This window comes from Besnoitia besnoiti, chromosome V (assembly GCF_002563875.1).
Source record: "Besnoitia besnoiti strain Bb-Ger1 chromosome V, whole genome shotgun sequence".
Classification (NCBI taxonomy): Eukaryota; Apicomplexa; class Conoidasida; order Eucoccidiorida; family Sarcocystidae; genus Besnoitia; species Besnoitia besnoiti.
Window position 1 is genome coordinate 3,848,011 of NC_042360.1, and position 21,596 is coordinate 3,869,606.

The window sequence follows — 21,596 nt, forward strand, 5'->3', positions numbered from 1 at the left end:
CAAGCGGGCAGCGCGCCATGCGATGAACTCTGTTGGCGCTCTCGCGGTTCTGTGTAGGCCTTTTGAAAAACCGTGGAACGCGCTCGCCTCCGCAGCTTCCCCCAGGTATACAAAAAGAGGTCGAGCTTCCACACGCAACGATTCAGGAAACGCCGCGTCTTGCTTTGAACGGCGGCCAGTGAAGCACTCTTTCGCACGCGAACCTTCTCCGCCAGCTGAAGATCGGGGAACACACTGTAGATAGCTTGAGTGCATCGTGCGGGGCTGCGAGTGTCTCTGAAACGTTAGGCGCGCGGAGTTCTCGATAGAGGAATACTGCAGAAAGTCGGAACGAGTTTCCGCTTCTACCATAAAGTGTTTCGAAGCAGATGAACCCCGATGCAGCCGCTGTGGAGCACTCTTTGAGTCGTGCGGGCAAGTTCGCTTGTTCCTGCGCCTTGCCTGGAACTGGATTGCCTCTAGGGTGTCATTGCCTCTGCCTTGCATTCCATATATAATCAGACTTTCGCCTTTGCGCTCCCGGCTGTGCGATTCTTTATGGACGAAAGACTTATGCGATAGGCGTTTAACGTAGGCGCGGCGGTGGCACGCCCATGGTGTGCAGTTCCAATCGGATACCAACTGAAGCTAGTCTCTCTGCTACACGTACAAAAACGGGATTCCTAAGTTGACATAAGCTGCCTTTTCCTGGGGCGTGCATCGCACGATGCCGTGACGTGTTCCCTGTTCGCGCTGGTGATTACATTTCGCTGAACCAAAACTCCTAGAACTGCCTCTCTTTCCATATCCTTCTCAGCTGTGCTACCTTCCCGAAGCACCGCTCCTGCGGACGTCGGGATGCGGCACGCTCAGGTAGGCCTGTCAGTTTCTTCTGTGTTCCCTTTCGTCCCAGTCTACATGCGTCCCTCATGTTTTCAGCGCAGTGCAAATTCCATTGGGGATGCTGCCCTGCGTGTATCTATGTGGAAAAAGAGCGAGGCGCTCCGAAGCGAACTGAGTCCCTCCATGGAGCAACGAGCGCCGACCCTCCACTTCAACGTAAGCGGTGGAATGGCGCTTCTCTGACTTCCCTCTGAAACACCACGCGGGGCAAAGTTGCTCGGCAACGTCGGGAAGGCCCCCTGAAATATTTTCCGCTCCAGAGCCACTGTCACGTCAAGGTCCGCGCGGTTCAAAATCTCCCTCAGGGGCAGCGGCACCCATCTCGCCTGCGCCGCTTACGCCAGCAACTGCCAACTGTTCAGGCAGTTCCTCTGCCGTGACTTCCTGCGCCTTGTAGATGGCAGACTGTTCTGCTTGCTCGACCGCCTGCCGAGCTGCGCTCAGGAGTTCAAATGCAAACTCAGGACACTTGTAGCAGCTAGGATGCTAACTGCTATGATTGACTTTCAGGCCACAGGATTTGTTTCAAGATCCCACTGTGGGGCTTGTTTGCCCTTTCGCACTAAAGAGAGAGATGGGCAGTCATTTGGTCCTGCTGGCAAACGAAATCCCGCCCCAGTCTTCCCTAGAATGTGTTGGAGAATCCTACCTGTGCGTGTCATGTTGCCCCCTTTCCCGCTTTTTTGCTACTTGGGGGGTACCACCTCATAGCAATCGTGAAAAAGTCTGCGCGCGGTGACCTCCGGTGGCGGTGCTGAAGGATTCGTACCCAGCAATTGAAGGTCAGCCGCAGTTCCAGCTTCGATTCCATCAGTTGCGGGAGTGCCGTTTCCTCTGTTCTGAGTCTCGTCGGGTTCGTCCTCGCGAGAAGGAAAACTTTGATTTTTGGCGCCTTGCTGCTCGGGTGAAAGGGGGACTTCGGCGGAGGCCCCTGAGCCGGCTGGAAGTCCTTCGTCTTCTGAAGCTGAAACAGTGACACGATTGCCAGACTGCTAGATAGCGCCTTAACACGTCGTCGATGCTGGGAACTCCGCAATCTCCACCTCAGAAGGCGAGCGGATCATGAGCTGTGCGGTTGTCCATCCCTCAGATGTCCCTGCGTGACGTTGGCTCGCGTGCAAATTCGACATGCATACACATCCGCGAGCAAGAGCGTAGTAATTATTCCGCTGGCAGAAGTCCCGTCAAGCATGCCGAGAGATGGCATTTTTTGCCACTGGCGATACAGGTCTCGAACTCGTAACTAGCCTGTGGTACGCTCCACACACAGCCGCTTGGACTCGGTGCGCCGTTTCCATACATGCTCAAATAACTGCACGCATACCTACTGAAGCCTTCAGCCCCTCGACAGTTTCGGAGTCTCGATCGGGCGCGTCCGCTACCACAACCGCGTCGTTGTCGCGAGATATGATTTCTCCAGAGCTTGAGACAGAGTCTCCTAGCCGCGAGGACTTCCTTCTGCTACGCGTTTTGGATTTTTTCGTGGAAGCCGCTGCGCTCGACCGGCGGCGATTGCCGCCAGCGGCCGGTTCGTTAGAACTCCGAGCAGCGCTTTGCCCAGAGCGCACCTACAAATTTCCCACAAGAGGCACTTCAACATGATGTAACGGCAGCCACGTAGCACAGCGCGACGGGGTCTGATCTCCTATGCATCGGTAAACAAGACACCAGGGTCGTCTCGTGTGCACATACACGCACTCCGACACACGCTGTACTTCCAAAGAACTTACCGTCCGGTCGCCTGTCGTGTCTGCTTTGTTTTCCGACACGCTTTTACTTCTCGAAATTGCATCGCCTTTTCTGTACTTGGCAGAAGATGCAGAGCCTTTCGCGCTGGCGCCCGACCGCGAAGAATACACTCGCGGCAGCACGTGAGCATACGAGGCGCGAGGCGGCGAGGCAGCGGCTTTGTGATCTCCTGGAAATCGGGTTTCCTGCTCGTGTATTTGCTGGCTGAGCTGGTTGGCTTCCATCTTGAGAACGGCTTGCTGTTGCGTTAGAGCACTTATTCTTTGTGTCAAGGCTTTCACGTGGCTCTGTAGCTCCGCCGCCTGCCGCTCGTGCGCACGCTGCATCTTACGGCGTTTTAGCATCAGGCCGTGAACCGTTCTAGACAGCGTCGCGATGGCGTCTTCCTTCTCGTGGAAGGCCCTGCTGCCTCCTCGAGAAAGCGGTTGGAGACTATTCATATCTATATTCTGCGCCTTCAGCATCGCCACGACTTCCTCATACTTCTCCTTCAAGAGTTCCTGTCTGCGCTTCATTTTTTTGAGCTGCCCGTCACTCTTCTGAATGGCCGCCTCCAGCTGGCTGTTCTTCCCGCTCTGGATGGCAATCTTAGAAATGAACGGAACATGAGCCGCGCCACAAAAGTATAACGATACTCGTGGGGCAAGGATCGTATTCCCTTCTAAGTCCGTTGCAAATAAGAAACGCGTTCTCCCAAGAACTAACGCGATCTCCTATTTTCTAGTACCATTATAAAATCGTACGGTAGATTCTATATATGTAACCCATACCGAAGACCATAGATTGTCCAGCGAAGTGTTTACCGGATCCAAGTTCTCTTGTGCTTTTCATGACCCTCAAAAAGAACTTTGTTGTCTGTATCTCGTAAGTGCTATTCCACAAGCGACTTATATCGTATATGGTAGATTAGCCACCCTGTGCGGTAAGATCGAGCGCACACAAGAAAGAGACCTCCCACCTCGCGGGTGACTCCTCCACGTCAACCTTCCACGTCGCTGTGGTAGGCACCACGTATAATGGAAAATCACATGTTAGTGGGCCTGCCTTGTGCGCGAGCCCGGTTATCTACGCAGTGCGGCAGTCCTAGCAGCCTTAACTGTGTTGCCGAAGACTCCCAGCACGTCTCTTCATCTACGAAAGAGGAAGGGATGCCGCAGGCGCTGCACCCGATTCAACCAAGGGAGGCTGACGCGCGAAGGGGTTGGACGGACCAGGATGAATCACGCCAGTTCTGCCCTCACTGAATGTTCAAGGCCTTGCGTAAGAGGAGCAATAGAAAAGGAGTCGCAGTCAGTTATGCGCTAACAGCGTAAGTGTGGGATGCCCGGAATGCGAGGGAGTCAGGCCACTTCCGCATGAAAACCTGAACTCTGGCTGTGCGTTGGTTCGTTCCTGTGCTACAGGTGTTTCAGCTTTTGCTGGATACCTCATGAGAAAGGTGGTCAAGCTCTCTGTGCAGTCGCGTAGCGAAGGATTCGGCGCCTTTTTCCTCGCCCTCCAGGACTTGCCCAACCCTTTTGTTCTTGCCCTCTTTCCGCCGGTTCTCTCGAGTGAGCCGTGTAATGGCGCTGTCCAGTTTCTGCAGTTGCGTCGTCAGCTGTGCCATATAGCGGGGATCGCTGATTTGCTTCAGGGTTTTTTCCAACTGCGCCTCCTCACGTTCGTTTGCCTGTATCATTTTCTGAATACTGGCCAGTCCTTCATCAGACGGGCAGAAATTTCTCGTATAGACTGGACGGGTTCTCCCAGTCCCATGTTCCTTCACCCGCGCGATAAGGTCCGCGGTCGTCTGCTGAGCCCGCCTGAGTTGGGCAATGAGCTTCGAAATTTCCTCGTTTTCGTCCGCCACATCTTGTGCAGTCCGACCCTCCCGCACAGGACTGGGCAGGGTTCTTGCCAGCGAAGACAAGTGAATCGCCCGCTGGACGTTGGCGTCCACCTCAGCCGCACTAGGTCCTTCCTGATCAGCCTCAGAGCCACGCTCTCCCGGCGGCCTGCTAGGCACGTGAGGAAAGCTGTTTACGAGCTCCATGTTTCACTCGCATTCTCTGCACACGCCTCTGTCGCGTGTAAAGCGACAACCGCGCTTCAAAGCGTACACGAAGCCCGTCCCGCGCCAGCTACGGAAGTGAAGAAACCGACCTAGCGGCCGCGGCGCCAGCTGATGTGCGTCCTCAAGAAAAGTGCCCGCACTTCATTGTTTTTGGAAGAACCACCAGAACCCCCTGTCCAGGTTGCACGCCAGTTGAAGGCTCATTGGATGTTGGACGTTCGCTTCATTTGTGGAAACTCAAATCGCGCTTGTCTCTCGCAGCCGCACTGTTTGCAAAGATCCGGCAGAAGCCTGACGCCCCAGTTGTGAAGCGAAGGTTCGAGCCATGCGCTGTCCACAGAGCCGCCACCTCCCCCCACAGCATGCCGTTGACGATCCAGTTACACAGAAATACTGTTGCCGTCCAGCGCGCCGACACAGTGAACTTCAGGCCCGATGAACTACGCGTACTACACGACAGCAGCAGTAAGAGCTAGACGCTGCGCTCCTGGTGTTGCTCAGTAAAACGTCCTATCTCTGGACCAGAATTAAAGCAGCACTTATTCTGACGGGCTTATGCCCCAGCACAGCCCACTGAAATGTCAGTTGGCTGCCACGATTGGCCGAACAGGTTTCTACAGCGCACTCACGTCTATCGGTCGTCCGCACACTTCCTGGGCAAATCTTCGCTGCAGAGGGCTGCCGCATGCCGCCCCGGGATGCGCTCGTGTAACTGTGCCCCAGAAGCATCCTCACAGTATGGATCTCACGGAGCTAGGTATATTCGGTTGAGCTTGTCACTGCTGAACAGAGGGCTACAGCCGTGATTCTACCAGGTGGCGGACTTGTATAGACTCATTTACATTTTAGGCTTGTCTCGCGTTGCTCCTGATGAGCTCGTCTGGTTGTCTCCCACAAAAACATGACACTTGCAGGTCTGCAGGCCGGCAGGGCTCTACCCGCCGGGCGCCACAGGACGTTTCGCTACCGCCGCGCGTTCGACATCGGTGAAATGTTGCGAGAATCCGTTGCCATGCTCTTGTAGGGCGGCTACGGGGTGACCAGCTTCCCGTAGGCGACTTCGTGAGTTGCCCTCATCGATAGACGACGGATTAACGCCTGCAATAACCTGTATACAAAAATACAGACGAAAAAATTCTTCACATGAGGGGCCCAGCCAAGTACACATTCACTGCGTCAGGTACAATACATTGCCGAGTGGAAACCTACATCTACAACTGAACACGTTGGGGAGCGGCGTACGACCGCCCACGAGCTCAGCCTCTATGCAGCGGGATGGCGCGTGCGCCTAGTATCGCACACCATGGAACGACAGAGGTATCGTTGTGGACCGTCCGTCGCAATGAGAATGTGCGGACAGCTGAAAAGTCTGAAATAGAGACCCCCACCGCTCTACCACACCTGCAGGCCCCTTTGGAAAGACGCAACCAGCAGGGGAGCAAAGTGTGTAGCGTTAATTGGGACGACACTGGACACAAAGCCCTGTACTAACAATACTAGGGACCACGATAATGGGAATTCGGAGGTCACCCCGGCGGGGTTGCATAGGTGTTATATGTGACAGGCACCCACAGTTGCCACGCCTCTGGAAGCCCTAGGACAACCTGGGAGGAACAGCAGTTCTGGTGACTACGCACGAGGCTCGATCTGGCACACCATGGAAGCGACGCAGGCACCTGAATGGAAGCCGACGCCGTATAGGAAATGTGCACTCCTTCAGTACGTACAGAATTTCGGTTTCCGTCCAAAACCGTCGTGACGAGAAATGGCTATCTGCGCTATAAATTTCGGTAGCGGAGCAGCCAGAGATCGACACGAGAAACCCCGTTCAACACAGCGACCGCGTGGATACGCTCCCGTTTCCCCTTTCACGGAACGGCAGCCGACGCAAAGAGATGTTGACTCGATCCGACAGCGCGGGCGAGGTGACAGAAGACGCCTCACGCTTTTAATTCGAGACAGAACCGAAGCCCGCCATATTGCACACGATAGGAACGAGGCAAGGTGACAGCTGCTCTGCAGCTTTTGCCTCGGCCACGCTCTTCGGAATGTGCGAACACAAACGGACGGTTTGCCGGGCGATCCACGAAAACGTGGATGGGGAAAAAAGGCAGCACGTCTCACCTGAGTCAACTGCTCCCGCCATCGGCTTGTGTCAGCCGTGGAGGGTCTGACAACTTGAAGAAAACCGCCGGAGAAAAAAAATCTGACGTGACTTGGCGGGGGGGGAGGTGGGGGGGCCCCCCCTCTTGTGAGCTGGTGGGGGACGAGGGGTCTCCAAAAAAGAAGGTTCAGATGCATGTGCTGCGTCGCACCGCGTCGTCCGCCGATGCCAAAACTGCCGGAATAACGAAACTGTCACAAGATGCATCGACAACTGTCGTACGCGTGTTTGCGTGGGGTCTGGGCGAAGCGTGACAGGATGTGAGAAGAGGGGGGATCGCCAACAGCGAAGACGACGGGGGGGCTGCTTCCGCGTTTCATCGCCCCGCATGCCCGCATGCAACTAGACCGCCGGGGGGCCTAGTTCCGCGGGAGTAGAAGCACCCAAGGGATGAAGGACGCACACTGCCATCCAGCTGGACAAAGACGACATGACATGAACACTTCTTTTAAAACATATTGCGCCGCACAACACACCGCTGCCCCAGCTCGACAGGAGGAAACACGTTCTGCTTCCTTCATCTTGACTGGGTTCCACAGGGTGGCAGTTCAGTGGGAGCCGTCCGCTAGGTCATCGTCCTCAATAACGGAGACCCCGCTGACAAAACCGGATTTGGCCTCGCGCTGGCAAGAAGGAAAGTTTTGAGGAAGCGCCAAGGACCGCCAGAATCACACGTTCCGTCGCACAATTGTCATGCATACCTGAGTAAGTGTTGCTGTTAACAATAGTGTCGCCTGTCTGACCAAAGACACCTGCCTGTTGCAGCACGTCCGGTACGTCGCGCCAGTTCGCCGTTACACGTGACGCTGCATACGTGTAACTGAAACTAGAGGCATCATTCGCGCGCGGATCGCCGTTGCGAACCTGGCGTGTTGGGGTGTAGAGCTACGCGGCACTCCTCGAAGGCACACGTCAGAAATTAGTCGGTTGCACATCGGGTACGTTCTGCACAGCTTCGGCGCTACCCTAGTATGTGCGTCTGCGGTCCAAAAGGACGGTCTCGAAACCGACACGGCAGCTTCGGTTCTACCGGCTCTTTTTTGAGTCGCAGGGCGGCTTTTTAGCTCCGACGATGACATAAATTAGAAGCCCAACTGATGATGTGCACTGACTGAAGTCATCTCACACTGGTAGAAAACAGGCATGGATGCTTGCTGGTCGCGCCACTGAAAATTGTATAGCCCGACTTAGAATCTGCCCACAAACGAGCTCCAGCAGGGCTGTCGTCGAGTGCTGTGAGGTGTTAGTCACTTGAACACATGCACCCTGGCACGTGACTACTGGGAGGAGAGACTTTCAAGCAATCTGCTTCTTGCTCTGACCACTCAGCGCTGCCGGGGTCTTCTTGCCGTTGACGAGGTAGTCCGTGATGAGGTCACGCAGCTCGGCCTGGACGCGCAGCGCCGGGTCAACCTTCACCATCTCCTCTGTCAGCTCGAGATCGGTGCGCCACTTGCGCGGAATCTGCGAAAACACAGAAAAAAAAGCAACGAAATGCCTCAAATCAGCACAAAACGACAGCTGCCACACCTGCTGTCGCACTGGAACGAGTCCAGCGCCCGTCTTCCCCCACGCAGATACTACCACGCACACGGCGCAGCGCACATACTCATGAACGGTTCTCCAAGCTCAAATTTCGTCCGCTTGACAGGACTCGGTGGACTTGCGTCGAGGCGTCGAAACTTGAGACACCGCACTTTACACAAAAAAGACGCCCCCGCTCCTCTCTCCTCCCATGGCGGGATTTCCAAAAAACATACACGCCACAGTCCCCCGGAGAGACAAATCTGCTTCGCACAGTACTCGTGAGGACTGAGCCTGATAAGAGCACAGCCGGCTAGTGCAATGTGACAAAACACAAACGGTAAAATAACGCAAAGCTCCTCCTTACGATAGAACAACGTGATCACGTCAACAGCCTCCGGATGGAAAGTCAATCAGTCCCCCGTGAACCCGAGCGCCGATTGCTCACTGCCAACTGCACTCGAAGGACGAAACAGGCAGTTCTACCCAAAGATGTTGCCAAGCGTGCGAGTCGCATGTGAGACGTTTTAGAAACGCAGCTCGGCGCGACGAAGATGCACCCTAGGCATGCAGCCTTAATGTAGCACAAGAATAGAACGGGAAAGGCATGGTGAAGCGACCTCGCCCGCATTGCAACTGTGCGGTGCGTTTCTTTACACAAGGAACGGTGGAGTAAACGAATCACTGAGGAGGCAGACCACGCAGTGCTCACAGAAGCGCTGCAATCCTCAAACCTCCTGCTCCACATGTGTTGCCATGTACTCAGCGCACGCCGGGAAAGCAAAAGACTCGACCTGACGAAAACGCGTACGAGGCACACCTCCGTTTCGCACACGAATAGAACGAAAGAGGCATCATCAAAAGGCCTCCTCCGCATTGCAGTTGTGCCGCGGACTCTCAAATAAGGTTCAGACTGGAAGCAGCGAGCGCCGCCGGTTCGAGACGCGTTGAACGCGCCCCTGAGCATTCCTCCTCAGCAGAAAATGCAGACCGATTGCGCTGTTCGCCGCCAGCGCACAAAAACACTTCTGAGCAGCGGCGGCGCAAAAATCACCCGCGCGCGGCGAGCCTGGAGCATACCTCAATGGGCGAGTAGTTGGCTACGTAGCTGGGGACTTCGTACTGGCCGCGGGGAGCAGCGAGGACGTCTTCGCGAGCCCTCTTCAGGAGGGCCTCCTCTTTCTTGTGCATCTCAACGAACTCCGGGCGATCGAAGAAATCCAGGTTCTGGAAGTTGACCGGAATGTTGTTGTCCACAGCGATTTGTGCCTTCTGCACCACCAAACAGCACACACAACTCCACGCGCGAGCGGGGTTTTTTCACGTAATACAACAAGCCATTCGCTGCGCGGCCCGCGAGGCGAGATCGAGGCGTAATACATTAGATACTACGCGGCAGGCTCCTGAATCTGTTCCTCTGCGCGGAAGCTGCTGCGGCCTCCAACAGCCGCTCCACGGCACGCCGGAGCGTAGTTCTCACGTTTGCGAGCTCTTCGTCATACTCGCGCATGGCGTCCACGTTCTCCTGAGTGAGAATCGCCCGGTGCTCAGTCAGGTAGTCCATTTCGAGGAGCTTGGACACGGCCATGACACCTGGTCACAACACCGACGAGCGATGACACGCGCGTCTCTTTGAGCGTCACGGGCTCCTCACAGCGGCTCCCAGTAGTATTTTAAAAAAAAGACTGGTTGAGGAGGGCCGAGCCGGCGGACACATGCAGCAAAGACGCTTTTTTCGTCGGCTAGGCGGCGGCTCCTTCTTCGTGCAGCCTCAAAGCAGCCCCCCAACGCCGAGAAACCTCATCCCCTCCCAACGAAAGATCTAATTTGAGAGAGGCGCACGGGTGAGGGCACGAAGCGAGCGAGACACCTCGACCGACTCTGTTGGCTACAAAAACCTTGCACAGACTCGCGCGTCGGCGGCGCAAGCATCTGCTGCGCCGCAGGCCTGGACCGCCCCCGCCCTGCGCCGCCACAGACCAGATGCAGAAGAAATGAACGCACCTGGGTGGCTGACGAAAGTGATTTTTTCGGACTGGTTGCCGAAAGTAACGAGGACGTCGGGCACTTCAGCGGCCCGAGCCGCGGGTTTCGCGGCAGCCGCTGTTGCCAGCCGCGCGCACGAGCGCAACATGGCGGCTTTCGGGGAGAGAAACGAGGAGAACGATGGAAAGTGAAAGATCGAGAAGAATCTGCGCTCTGACTAAGGCAAACACCGAGACACTGAAGCATGGAAATAACCTGAACCGATTTGCAGAAGCGGACATTCAGAAAGGCGCCGACAGGGGAAGTCGAAACAGTCACTTCCGTCGTGGTCCTCCTCTGCATGTGCCTCACAAGCAAGTATGTAAGCGCACAAGGAATTTCGCCGTATATTGCGCGACACGCATCAAGACACAACCGTGTCAGCTCCGGTAAGAATGGCCTCTTGGGGTGCCTCGCCAATAAAAGCGTGCGTTTCTCGACAATCACAGAGTGGAAATATGCAAGCAGATAAAAGCGAACGCTGAGGACGTGCGTTGTCGGCTCGCACAGCCGTAGCCCTGTGTGCCAGATATGAGCGCCAGCAAATCTGCAGAACGTGTCTCGCAGCTTGCCAGTGCCTGCGCAGCTTTCAGGCGTTTTCCCCCCTATGTGTTTTGCGAATCATGTGAACAAGTTCTGACATAGTGCTGGACGCTTCTGTTCTCGAAGCGTACTTTAGGTCGAGCTAGGATGGACGCGAGTCCACTTCGCGTCTGCCGGAGTACTGGCGGTTATGCACATGTAACAGCTCCATAGGGGGTGCATTTTTCTCAGGCGCACGTTATGACGAAACCAGTCCATCAAAGACCCCGCGGAGAGCGTTGAGAAACTGTCTGCCTTCGTCCACAGGCGGGTGTATGTGTGTATGTATGTGTGCGCGCCGAGGAGTGCAGCAGATCAGGCCTCCTACCTGCTCTGCTGCGATGCTCACTCCGTGCGGCTACCACGCGACAGTGCCTCGCTTAGATAAGGGATCTCAGAAAGCTAACTGACATGTAGTGAATGGAAGACTTGCTAGTGGGCCACTTTTAAAACTCCTCCCTAGTCATCAAGCAAACTGATAGCGTTTCCTGTGAGACCCGGAAACTGCAGCGGGCTGCTTCGTCGACGCCGGCGTTGGAAACGGATGATACAGCGCAAGCTTCATCAATTGACTCAGGGTCGGCTTGAACGGTGCCTGTTCCAGGTGTTGCTGCATGTACCGTAACGGCCAGGCCTGCACCCTGAAGACGAGCTCAGCTAGTGGAAGGGCTGCTGCCACCTCAGCTCAAGAAGATCCGACTTACATAAGCACGCTTTTCTCCCCGAGATAGTTTGGAGACCCCCCACAGCCAGACAGCTCACTGCGCCGAGCGTGGCGACATCGGGGGCACAGGTGAACACGCAAAACTACGGGAATAGTATGCCAGCGCAGACGCGCGCACGGCTTTGAAGAGCAGCAGCCAACGTTGTCTGGCTGCCTGGTGCAGCCAGACAACGTTGGCTCGACGTCGCAGCACTCATTCATGCCGAGAAGACCAAATAGTTTCCAAGATGTTTCTGGGAAGCGCAACCGGGATGCCTCTTATGGCTCAGCTCAACCGATTTAATAATACATGCATGCCCCACCGTACGCTGTCTTCATTCACGTCCACATTTCTCGGGGTCAAGTCCTCGTGCCACAGAGACCTGGGGACCCGTGAACTTTACGAGACGGCTGCAGGAGCTGCGATACTTTCGTCCAGTTTCTGGAGCAGCATTGCTGCAGACACGGGCGCAAGGGAGCTTTAGAGAAAATGCGATGTACTGTTTCGAGGTCACTTCTGTGCACACCGGTGTTATTTCACTATGCCTCGCAGAACGACGCGCTGCCTCCCAAGAAGCATGCACGCATGAGACCACACGCTAGCGTCTGTGGAGGACGGAGTTAAGGATTTGGCAGACAGGCTTTGCTCCGCCTCATGGTTTTTCTAAAAGGCTGCCCGTTCGAACTACCCGAATATCACTGGCAATAGTAGAGAACGAGGCAGACGCATCTATCTGGTAACTTCCAACTTCATGCTACGATGACAGAAGAAAAAAATCCTTTACGTGCCTCAGATATCGGGCCCCTTGGCGAAGAAAACACCCCCCTAAGCGGGACAGAACGCGATTCAAAAAATAGAGAGACTCGCCTGTCTCTTCACGATTCTCTCTGAATGCGGCCAGCTCACCTGAGTAGCCTGGCGAATAGTAGTTGACGATCTCAGGGGGGTACAGCTCTGTGATCTCTTCTACGAAGTCTGCCACGCTGCTCCCAGCTTCAGAGCTCCGAATCCGCTGCATAGACACACGCTGAAGGGCAAATCATGTCCCCCAGCAGCGGTGGCAGTACCGGACTGTGCGTGTCGCACCCAAACGCATCGCCTCCACAACCCCCCTCCTTTCGACCTGAGCGGGCAAGAAGAAGCACCTTATTGCCTCTAAAGGCCGCCACGCAGTTTCGTGACGCTGAGGCGAGAGAGCAGCGTCGTCTTCTCTGTATGGTCGGACCGCTGCATGCGTATCATTTTGCGAAGCTGTTGCGCTAGACTGTATCCAAAACTTGTTAGATTGACTCGTGTCTGACTCTTGCTATGCACACATTTTGCATGGTTTCCAGTTTTTGTGAACCATCCTCCCGGTTCCGCAAAGCGGTGCCGTGGACCAGCCACTTCTTTAGCCAGGTGAGGTGGCGCGTTACCAGGAGTTGCTCGAGGCCTCCGGACTGGACAAACGAGCGCCGCCCCTGGGCGTCGTTAGGCAAGACTTTCGCGAACTGCTGCACAACGTATCTGCATGCAGACGCAGAGCCGCCCACGCGCCGCAAACTGGATCCCGCCTCCTGGCGCGGCGTTTCGTCTTTACCCCAGTGCGGCCATGAGAAGCGTATCGGCTAGGGTTTCTCGAGAAGCGGAAGAAAACTGCTTCCTTTGGACACACAGCTGCATGAATGGGGCGGCGCTGGAGTCAAGTGCAGCACCTGCAACGGGAGCGACCCGCGACCGTCCAAACAGACAAGTGCAGACACGACCGGACCGCGGTTGGGGAGCAGAGAACACTTACACCACAAGCGCACGGCGACGGCGGCGATCAGAAGCCCTGCCGGTTGTTTGGCGGTCGCTTCTAACAAGGTGTGGAAGACTACGCGGGTGCGAGTTGCGTGCGCCGGGGAGTTTCCATGGATGTCTCCGGCCCATAATCCGTCGGCGAATCTCTGCCAGAAAACTCACTTTAGGATAGGTGCCGGGGCTTCTTGAAGGAGGGGCTCTAGGGCGGCTAGGTGCGTACACTTCTGTAGAATACTCTGCACGTCGATAACCACACACATCTCCGCGCATCTTACGTGGCGTTCCAGAAGTTTGAAACGAATCCCTGGGGCGAAGGAGGGGTGTTTTACAGTGGTGCGCCAGAAGGGAGCTCGTTCGCATCCAGGAACAGATTTCAACACAGTCATCTGTCGAGGCTCAAGGAGGGGCACCGATTCTGTCCGCCACGCAGGACTCATCATGACCCCGGCCAAACATGTTTCCAGGCCTGACTGATGGGAATTTCTGTCCACTGTACTTCAAAACAACGGCCGCCAGAAACGCGAAGCGGCACACCATTTTAGTAAGTGTAACGTGGAGTCTAGCTTCAGTTGTTATCTGATTGGAATTTATAATACAGGGTTGAACTGTGTAAAGATCACTGTGTTGTGGTTCTATCGCAAACCATTGAGATTACGAAGTTATGGTTTTGGGCATCCAAAACCGGTGGTTTGTTAGTGTTTATGTCCTCTCTCATTAACCTAGCTCTTTTATCTGAAATTCGAGCTTTGAATACCCGAATGTTGATACGACAGAGTACACAATAGGATAAAACTAAGAGCAGCCCATAGATCTACAGTTCTTGTAGTTGTATGGCTAGCCATATAGGTACCTAATTAGTTGAAAATTTTAGTACCGGTAGGAATCCAACGCTAGTCTAAGTCTCTAACATGCCTTTTACCTACAACTGTACGGAATGTAACAAACCTCCAGGCAGCTGGATTACGTTCAAACTTTACACTGGATACGTTTCAATGTTAACTTACTAAATACCATTAGAGCGAAGATAATCTAATATGTAACTCCGTTCATGGAAATCAAAAGAGCTACTACCTGCGCGCGCTGAGAGAGCGGGCGCCCACCTTGAGAGCTCTCTTCGTCTTCGTTTGGAGGTCGTCACTAGCCTTCGCGTCCAAGTGTATCTGGAGGAGCCTGCAGGGCTCACGGAGATAAAGTTTAGAAATGGGCGCACAGTGAGGAGGCTTCAAGCCTTCCACGGGGGTTGGCGGGTAGGGGCAGGCCTTCCGGCGCTCCTGTCTGTCACACTCGCACGCACACTCGCTGGAAACTCCTACCCAATCCAGACACCGCCGGCCTCGCCTTCAGCCGTCTCAGCGACGCATCCGTCAGAAATTAAAGCGTGTGGAGCTCCTCCTTGCATGTTCTGTTGTCGCGGCAATTCTCGCATGATGCGCGCAGCCAGGGTCATTGACACTGCCTGTCGTTACTCCCTTTCTCGAGCCCCCGTGTGAACGCCACTTTCTCAAACGGCGAGGCGTCTGCGACCCCCTCCAACCAACGCTGCCGAACAGTTCCCACTATTGTCTTAGGGGGCTGCTGTCGCCTCGGAACCTTTAGTGGACGGGCAGCTACGGCCTGCCGTCGACGCGCTTCCGATGAACAGCAGCCGAGCCTCAGCGAGGCAGCAACCAGCACAAAAGGGTGTGTTCCAGTCGTGCGCCGCTCTGTCGCAGTAGACATCAACTGCACTGCCGTCGCACGAAGCTGAAGCCATGAAACGGAACTCACTTGCGAAGAACGTCCGCCTCCGCGACGGCCATGGCGTGGTCAGGAGTATGGCGCCCGACTTGACCCAAAGTCCTACAAGCAGAAAGTTAGGTTCCAGGCGATGTGCGAGTTCAGCGATCGCGCGGAGAGGTAGGGAATTCGGTTTTTAGTGCAAGCGCCGAGGGGGGATCTAGAGGGACACTCGGTGATGAATGACTCCCGCGCGGGTCACCCCTGCGTCTGCCCGATCTACGTTCAGAGTTGAGTCCATGCCGCACAGGGTAGCACTTCTATGACTCTTTTCTGGCTTCATGCCGGTTTGTGGGCAGCTCTGGTATCGGTCATGATGGTCATGAAAGGCACAAGAGAACTTGAATCCAGTAAACAAAGACCTGCAAGATTTAAACCAGCGGTCCGACGCATCCACACGCTCTCTGGTGTTGCGACGGAGCCTCCGTCACACACATGTGTTAAATATGGCTCTGTCATTCGAAATGCTTGCCAGGGTTGAAACCCAAGCCTCACTGACATGTGTCCTGCAGCATCAAAATCCATCAAACTCTCCCCACTGCTCTTCCCACAGCGCAAATAAGCACGGATTCACTACGCCAGTGCTCCCCGTTTATCGGCACTCGCCGCGTGCGCCTTGCAGAGGGCCTCACCAGGCTGCTGCGGCTTTGAGGTGATCCTCCGATTCCTCCACCAGCGCGTGCTTGAGCGGCGGAATCCCCTTGGAGACAATGATGGCGAGTGCGAGCGTCTCCGAGAACGCCGCGATATAACCCAAAGCCATGATGCCCGGCAGCCTGGCGACCACGCGCAGAGGGGGGAGGGCAGGGGGGGAGGAAGGGAGCAGAGGCAGTAGCATTCATCGCAGGCGCGAGTGGAGACTTTCCACTTTTGCTGAGGCGCTGCATCCACCCCACGGTGGCGAATGTTGTGGTGCGCCTCTGACGCTGGCCTGCTGCTGGTCACCGATGCCCGCCGCAGTGCGCGGCTGTATCTCGCAATCGACTCAGCTTACCGGTTGTTCCCGTGAGCATTCGTGATATTGTCAACAAGCGCCGCAACGCCTCCTGACAACTCCGTCAAACACCGGGGCAAGCCCACTCCACTTCTTCCTTTTGGATCCGAGAGAAATTCTCTCGAGCAAGCTGTCGTTCACAGCTGCCGTCGACATGGCTGCCCCACCCAACACAACATCCTGCTGCCTCTCCCACGCAGTAGTGAGGCGAAGGTGCCTACTCCGGCGCATGGCGAGGGGGATTATAGCTTGGTTGCCAGCGAGAGGCGAGAGTGCGGAAATCTTCAGTATTGAACGCTCAAAGCACCGCAGCGGTTTGACGCAGTTCCCCACGGCGATGTCAGCGCCTGTGTAAAGCCTGCCGCTGAAGGCGTGTTGAGTCAGGGAGTGTGTGCTGCCAGATGCATTTGTTTGCTCCTGGAAAACCCGATATCTCCTGTCTCATTCCAGCACGACAGCCGTGTGGAACGTATGGATAAGACATGGTTGTAACTGCGCTGCCACAAATGACCGAGGGGAATCCCCGCGAAAACCCACGTGGCACACCTGCGTTCACGACGAACTTCGCGAGATCCTGCGTGTGCCTGACGATCTCTCGGATGCAGGTCGCGGCGTTTTTCCTGTGGCGGCAACGAGGACAGGAACGCACACATTGCTGTTCACTGCTGTGCATGACCTCCGACGAAAACCGGTCCCTCCTCCTGCGCTTTCGCATGTCACTTACGTACATCCGGCTGGCGCGCGAAACTGCTGGCTGTCCCACATCTGCCTGTTCAGCTCCCGGCGAACACAGGACGTTGAACAGCCTGCCTCTTGGCCATGACTTTAGCTCCGTAAAGGCGCTGTTTAGAGTAGGATTTCAAAGTGTGTGACGTGGGCTGCGATCTCAAGCCTCTGGACTCTCCTTTCATCTGAGCACCCCTGTAGGACGTTAGACTACTCTCTAAATATTATTGGCCTAAAAAGACCAGAGAGTCGGGGCTTGGCCCTTGCCAAAACACGCTGAAAAGACGTGCTTCAAAAGAACCGCTCGGATCCTCACACAAGAGCAGCAGATCTCACCTGACGACCTCATCGGGGTCTTTGAGACAGTGCAGGATCTTAGGGAAAATTTCTGCCTCGACAACGATCTGATCGCACACACGCAAACGCAGCGCGACGGCGGGGCCTAGCGAAACTTGAAGGGTAGGGGCTGGAAAGAAAACATCCTTTCCAAAATAAGAATCTCGGAAACCGCGTTCGGCTCGAGCGTGTCCCTCGTGAAGTGGAAGACTACCCATGTATACTCCTGAACAACTTCTTTCGTCACGATGGAAATTCATTTTCTACCAGCTCTGTTACCACCAACTGAGCTCATTGCGCGTGCGGTGTCTGCCTAGTAAAGCGGTCGCACGGTGCCGCTTCGCGAGAGATCGACGGTAGCCCTGTTTTATATATATGCCCTCTTGCTTCCTGTTGGAGTGCCTACCTCCGCGAGATCCACAGAGTGCGTCGCGAGTTTCCCGAGACACGCGCACACCTGGATTCACCACAGGACAGCGCACAGCAGCAGCTCTTGCCTAGATGGTGCATGTGCTCAAAGAGAAGCTTCGAAGAATCGCTAGGAGCGACGCCAGAGGAGCTGCCGATGCTGTTTTCGTTCGCCAGGCGTGCGAGGCGTTCCAGAGGCGGTCTGCGCGGATCTGCGCGCTGCCTCGCGCAGAAGCATGTTCATTCCTCCTTGCAGCACGAAACAGAGTCACCTGGGATGAGGTTAGCCACCAAAGAGCGGGAGAGCGTAGACCTAGCGAAGATGATAGACGCGCGGCGTTTGCGTGTAAGCTGACCTGGCGCTTCAGGGCGGCGTCTGTGTGCGCGATCTCCTTCGCCAGGAGGGGCACGGCGCCGATATCGCAAATGGCCTTATCGACGCACAACCAGAGAGTGCACAACGGTAGTCTTCAGCAAAGGGTCCAGACTACCAGCGTCTGCGCGTGTTGAGAACGGCAAACGCGGGAGATCGCCACTCAAACGCGAATGGAGCCGACGAGAGGAGCTGGATGGACGCCCATGTCTAGGCATCGCTACCCCCCGGAATGGACCTAATTTTTCATCAGGTGTGCCAGCGCTTGGCGGGTTACTTATGTGTATCCTTGCGAGGGTCTGCTAGCCCAGAACACTGCAACTCGTAAGCAGCTGGGCACCTGCTAAGGTCCGCGCAGCTGTCGGGTATCTCGTGTGTGTCGATCGTAGAGGGCCTGGGCGGCGCATGCAGCGTGAGCAATTAATACGCGCGAAGCTTCATCATCCGGCGGTGCCGGGAGAGTGCGAGGTTTTTTCTGTGTTCGTTGTGGTTTTGTCCTCCACCCTGGAGCTTACTTGCGCCAGCTCAGGGGAGTGTTTGGCGATGTCGCTGAGAGCAGACGCAGCAATCCTCTTGAGGGGGAGCTCCGGCTCTTGGAAGCAAAGCACGAGAAGGGGCACTGCGCCCGAGTCGACGACAGCTTGCGCGAGAGCCTCGGAGTGCCGCGCAATGTATCCTGAGGCAAAAAAAGAGAGACTCATGCAGCAGCAGACTTCGGGCTTTCGGATTGCCCGCGGAAGTCTGCGTTCAAAGAGCCACGCCGGAGGGGGAGGGTGAGGGGGGGGACCTTGAAATCGCGTGTGGGCAGATAATTGTCCTTTGGTTTAGCACATCCACTCCTTCATGAGCAGACACACTTTCGCGAAAACGTGCGCACATGTACCGGGTGAGTGAATCTGCACAGGACTGCCTGTCACCTGGCACTTCTATTGAGGCAGGTTTCTGCGAATATGGAAGCACCCACCCGGTGGCGAGTTGCGAATGCATGCTTCAAAGAGTTGTAAAGGACGAAGTCGCTCGCTTCTAGGGAGGCCTCTGGCGCCATCCCGTCTGTGCCTCCCTCTCGTCTTTGGCAAGCGCCTCACCGATTGCCCATGCCGCAGATTCTTTGACTTGCGGATCAAACTCCTCCAGGCAAGTCGTGAGGGCCTCCAGAGCGCCGCTGTCTACGACAGCCTAAATGTAAGCAACATGCTTCACGCCTCAGATGGTAGCTAGGATACACAGCAGCCGTGATCTAGTCGAACTCTCAAGGCCTGCGGCTGGCGGCCGCTCGCCACGCGCCTCTCAACATCGATTGAGAATGTGAAAAAGGCCCGCGACTATGGAAATAAAGAGGGTTTTCGGTAGCTCCTGCCCCCCAGCAGGAGGAAAGACAGCATATCGAGTGGTAGCCACTTATCCGTTCAACCCTTGAAAGTTAATCTCGAGTCGGCGAGCGTCGATAGCAGTCCTCAGGGCGACGCAACAAGGATCTGAGATCTCCTTCTCATCCCCTCGACTCGCACGCCTTCTAGGATTGACCTCCGCCGATGCAGCGGCGGCAGCCACTGCCTCACCAATGGCAGAAAACGATGATGGCAGGCCGCCTGTCTCACAACTCCTAGGACTTCATACCTGCGCCAGTTCAGCGGAGTGCTTCGACACTGCTCGGATGACAAACGCTGCAGAGCGCTTATAGAACCTCTGCGAAACGACACAAGAAACACTCCTTAAATAGTCGACGTTGCCTGCGCGGCGTTGAGGTGCGAGCGGAACGGGCGCATGCGACGTCATGAAGTTTGCGGCGGATGGAATTCGTTGTGCTGGAGCGCCTTCACGAACCGATTTGAAGTGTCAGGGACCTCAGGGCTTTCCATCGACGGAGTAGCAACAGAGGCACGGTGTCGCAACTCAAAGCCAAAGGCGTCGACAGAGTGAACTGAGGACGCTTGCTATCGATGCTGACTCCTCCTGGATCAGCAGGACAAGCTGACGACAGTCCTGAAGCTTTTGATGTGCGTCAAACAGCTGCACATCAAGCCTCACGTTTTGATGGGCAACGGAGTGAGCCAGGTGAGGCAGTATTTCTTGAGTAACCACTGCCTCTGCTAGTTCCTCGCTATGGCTTGCAAGCCGACCCAAAGCGAGCGCTGCCGTCTGCTGGATGCTCGGCACATTGTCCAACAGCAAGGGCCTAAGCAACGACATAACCCCTGGCGACAAACATACACACCGCAGGACGCGAAGACGCATGCACTGGCGTTCAGAGAAAAAGGAATGCATTCACAGGAAGTGCCGGAATGTGATTAACCCGGGCACGGCTTCCAGACTGATGGGAAATCACACCTGGCAACACCTGAAACACAGCACACGTGGTGGCATCAAGACGGGGCAAGTAATAGCGTAGACGTTTTGCCCTCGTTTGATATAGCCAGTGAGCAGCGTTGCACATGTCACAGTACGAATTGTGACAGCGACTGTTACCTGCACTGTGGAGAGTCTCAATGTTTTGAGGACGTGAAGACAGATCAGCGACAGTTTGAACGAACTGTACGCGCGCCTTCTGATACTCTTCAAAGACTTGAACGATGCTGCGACTCATTTTGCCGGCTCTCCGCAGATACACAGAAACAACTGAAAAACCGGTAAGCGACCGGCGTTGCAGAGGAAGCACAGTTATACTGGGCGTCCCTCGGCGCTCCCATGAACGCTGCCTTCTACGAGAGGCGAAGATGTACAGGATGCAGATTTTGGGGTGGGAACGGTGAGAGACTCTGCGATGGGACGTTCGGAAATTGTCCGATCGGAGTGTCCAGCGAGAGGCGATACAAGCGGATAGGGGAGCATGACTGCTGTGAGTCAAACGGCAGCCCCGCTGTTTCAAGAGTTCTCGAGATATTCTCCCACGCTTGAGTTCAACGAACTTCCAGACGCTCGATTCAGACCAGGATCACGGGCTTGTCCAGAATTCCGTTTGCAGTTCCCTGCCGTCGGTTCCTTCCACAGGAAATTTCACTACCGTTCCGCTCACGTAGCGTCCAGCAGCCCCGACCGTGGGGCGAGCGCACGGTTTGCGCTTGTGCCTTCTTTGTTGCCGAGTGACTACACACTGTAAATGCTGCTAGCCTCTCGGTCTCGAAGGCGAAGCACACGCTGCAGAGCTTCGTCAACGAAACCATAACGCCTGTTCCGGAAGAAACCGTTTTCAGAGGTGCGCAGCATTCGAGCTCTAAATCGCGCTCGTCGACACTGGACTGAGATTTGAATGTGGGTTGCGATGACCTGCGGGTTACCATCGAAGCCCGATCGTTTTTCTGCGGCCTCCTGAAAGCCTTGCTGGTTTTCGATCAAGACTGAACCATAGGTAAACCGTGGGCAAGCGTAGGATTACTCCATGTTCTGAGCAGGCCGCATGTCTTTCGGCGATCGAAGAGGTGCCACCACGAGGCAATTTGGCTACACATGTATGAATCGTTTGCCGTCCACGACGCCGGTAGGACTGACGGCGATGTAGAGTGAATGAAAATTTACGCATG

The 21,596-nt window shown here is 55.5% G+C and overlaps 4 protein-coding genes across 4 annotated transcripts; all 4 read right to left on the minus strand.

The window, feature by feature from the left end:
* Positions 1-1,155: 1,155 nt before the first annotated feature.
* Positions 1,156-3,146, minus strand: BESB_063500 (uncharacterized protein; the record flags this gene model as incomplete). The annotated part of the gene is made up of 4 exons (XM_029364764.1): positions 1,156-1,316; positions 1,652-1,846; positions 2,207-2,450; positions 2,613-3,146. The coding sequence occupies 4 exons, from the start codon at positions 3,144-3,146 to the stop codon at positions 1,156-1,158; spliced, it is 1,134 nt and encodes a 377-aa protein (XP_029219472.1).
* An 893-nt stretch (positions 3,147-4,039) lies between these two features.
* On the minus strand, positions 4,040-4,663 carry BESB_063510 (uncharacterized protein; the record flags this gene model as incomplete). Its single annotated transcript, XM_029364765.1, has 1 exon — positions 4,040-4,663. The coding sequence occupies one exon, from the start codon at positions 4,661-4,663 to the stop codon at positions 4,040-4,042; it is 624 nt and encodes a 207-aa protein (XP_029219473.1).
* A 3,481-nt stretch (positions 4,664-8,144) lies between these two features.
* Positions 8,145-10,506, minus strand: BESB_063520 (uncharacterized protein; the record flags this gene model as incomplete). The annotated part of the gene is made up of 4 exons (XM_029364766.1): positions 8,145-8,312; positions 9,453-9,644; positions 9,853-9,965; positions 10,377-10,506. 4 exons carry the CDS (start codon positions 10,504-10,506, stop codon positions 8,145-8,147), a joined length of 603 nt encoding a protein of 200 aa, XP_029219474.1.
* A 1,576-nt stretch (positions 10,507-12,082) lies between these two features.
* BESB_063530 (putative sperm associated antigen 6) lies at positions 12,083-20,662 on the minus strand (the record flags this gene model as incomplete). The annotated part of the gene is made up of 17 exons (XM_029364767.1): positions 12,083-12,138; positions 12,590-12,695; positions 13,099-13,189; positions 13,628-13,701; positions 14,566-14,635; positions 15,233-15,304; positions 15,874-16,017; positions 16,236-16,287; positions 16,782-16,855; positions 17,298-17,365; positions 17,704-17,754; positions 18,062-18,136; positions 18,594-18,754; positions 19,164-19,254; positions 19,696-19,764; positions 20,107-20,273; positions 20,545-20,662. 17 exons carry the CDS (start codon positions 20,660-20,662, stop codon positions 12,083-12,085), a joined length of 1,539 nt encoding a protein of 512 aa, XP_029219475.1.
* Between the last annotated feature and the right edge of the window lie 934 nt (positions 20,663-21,596).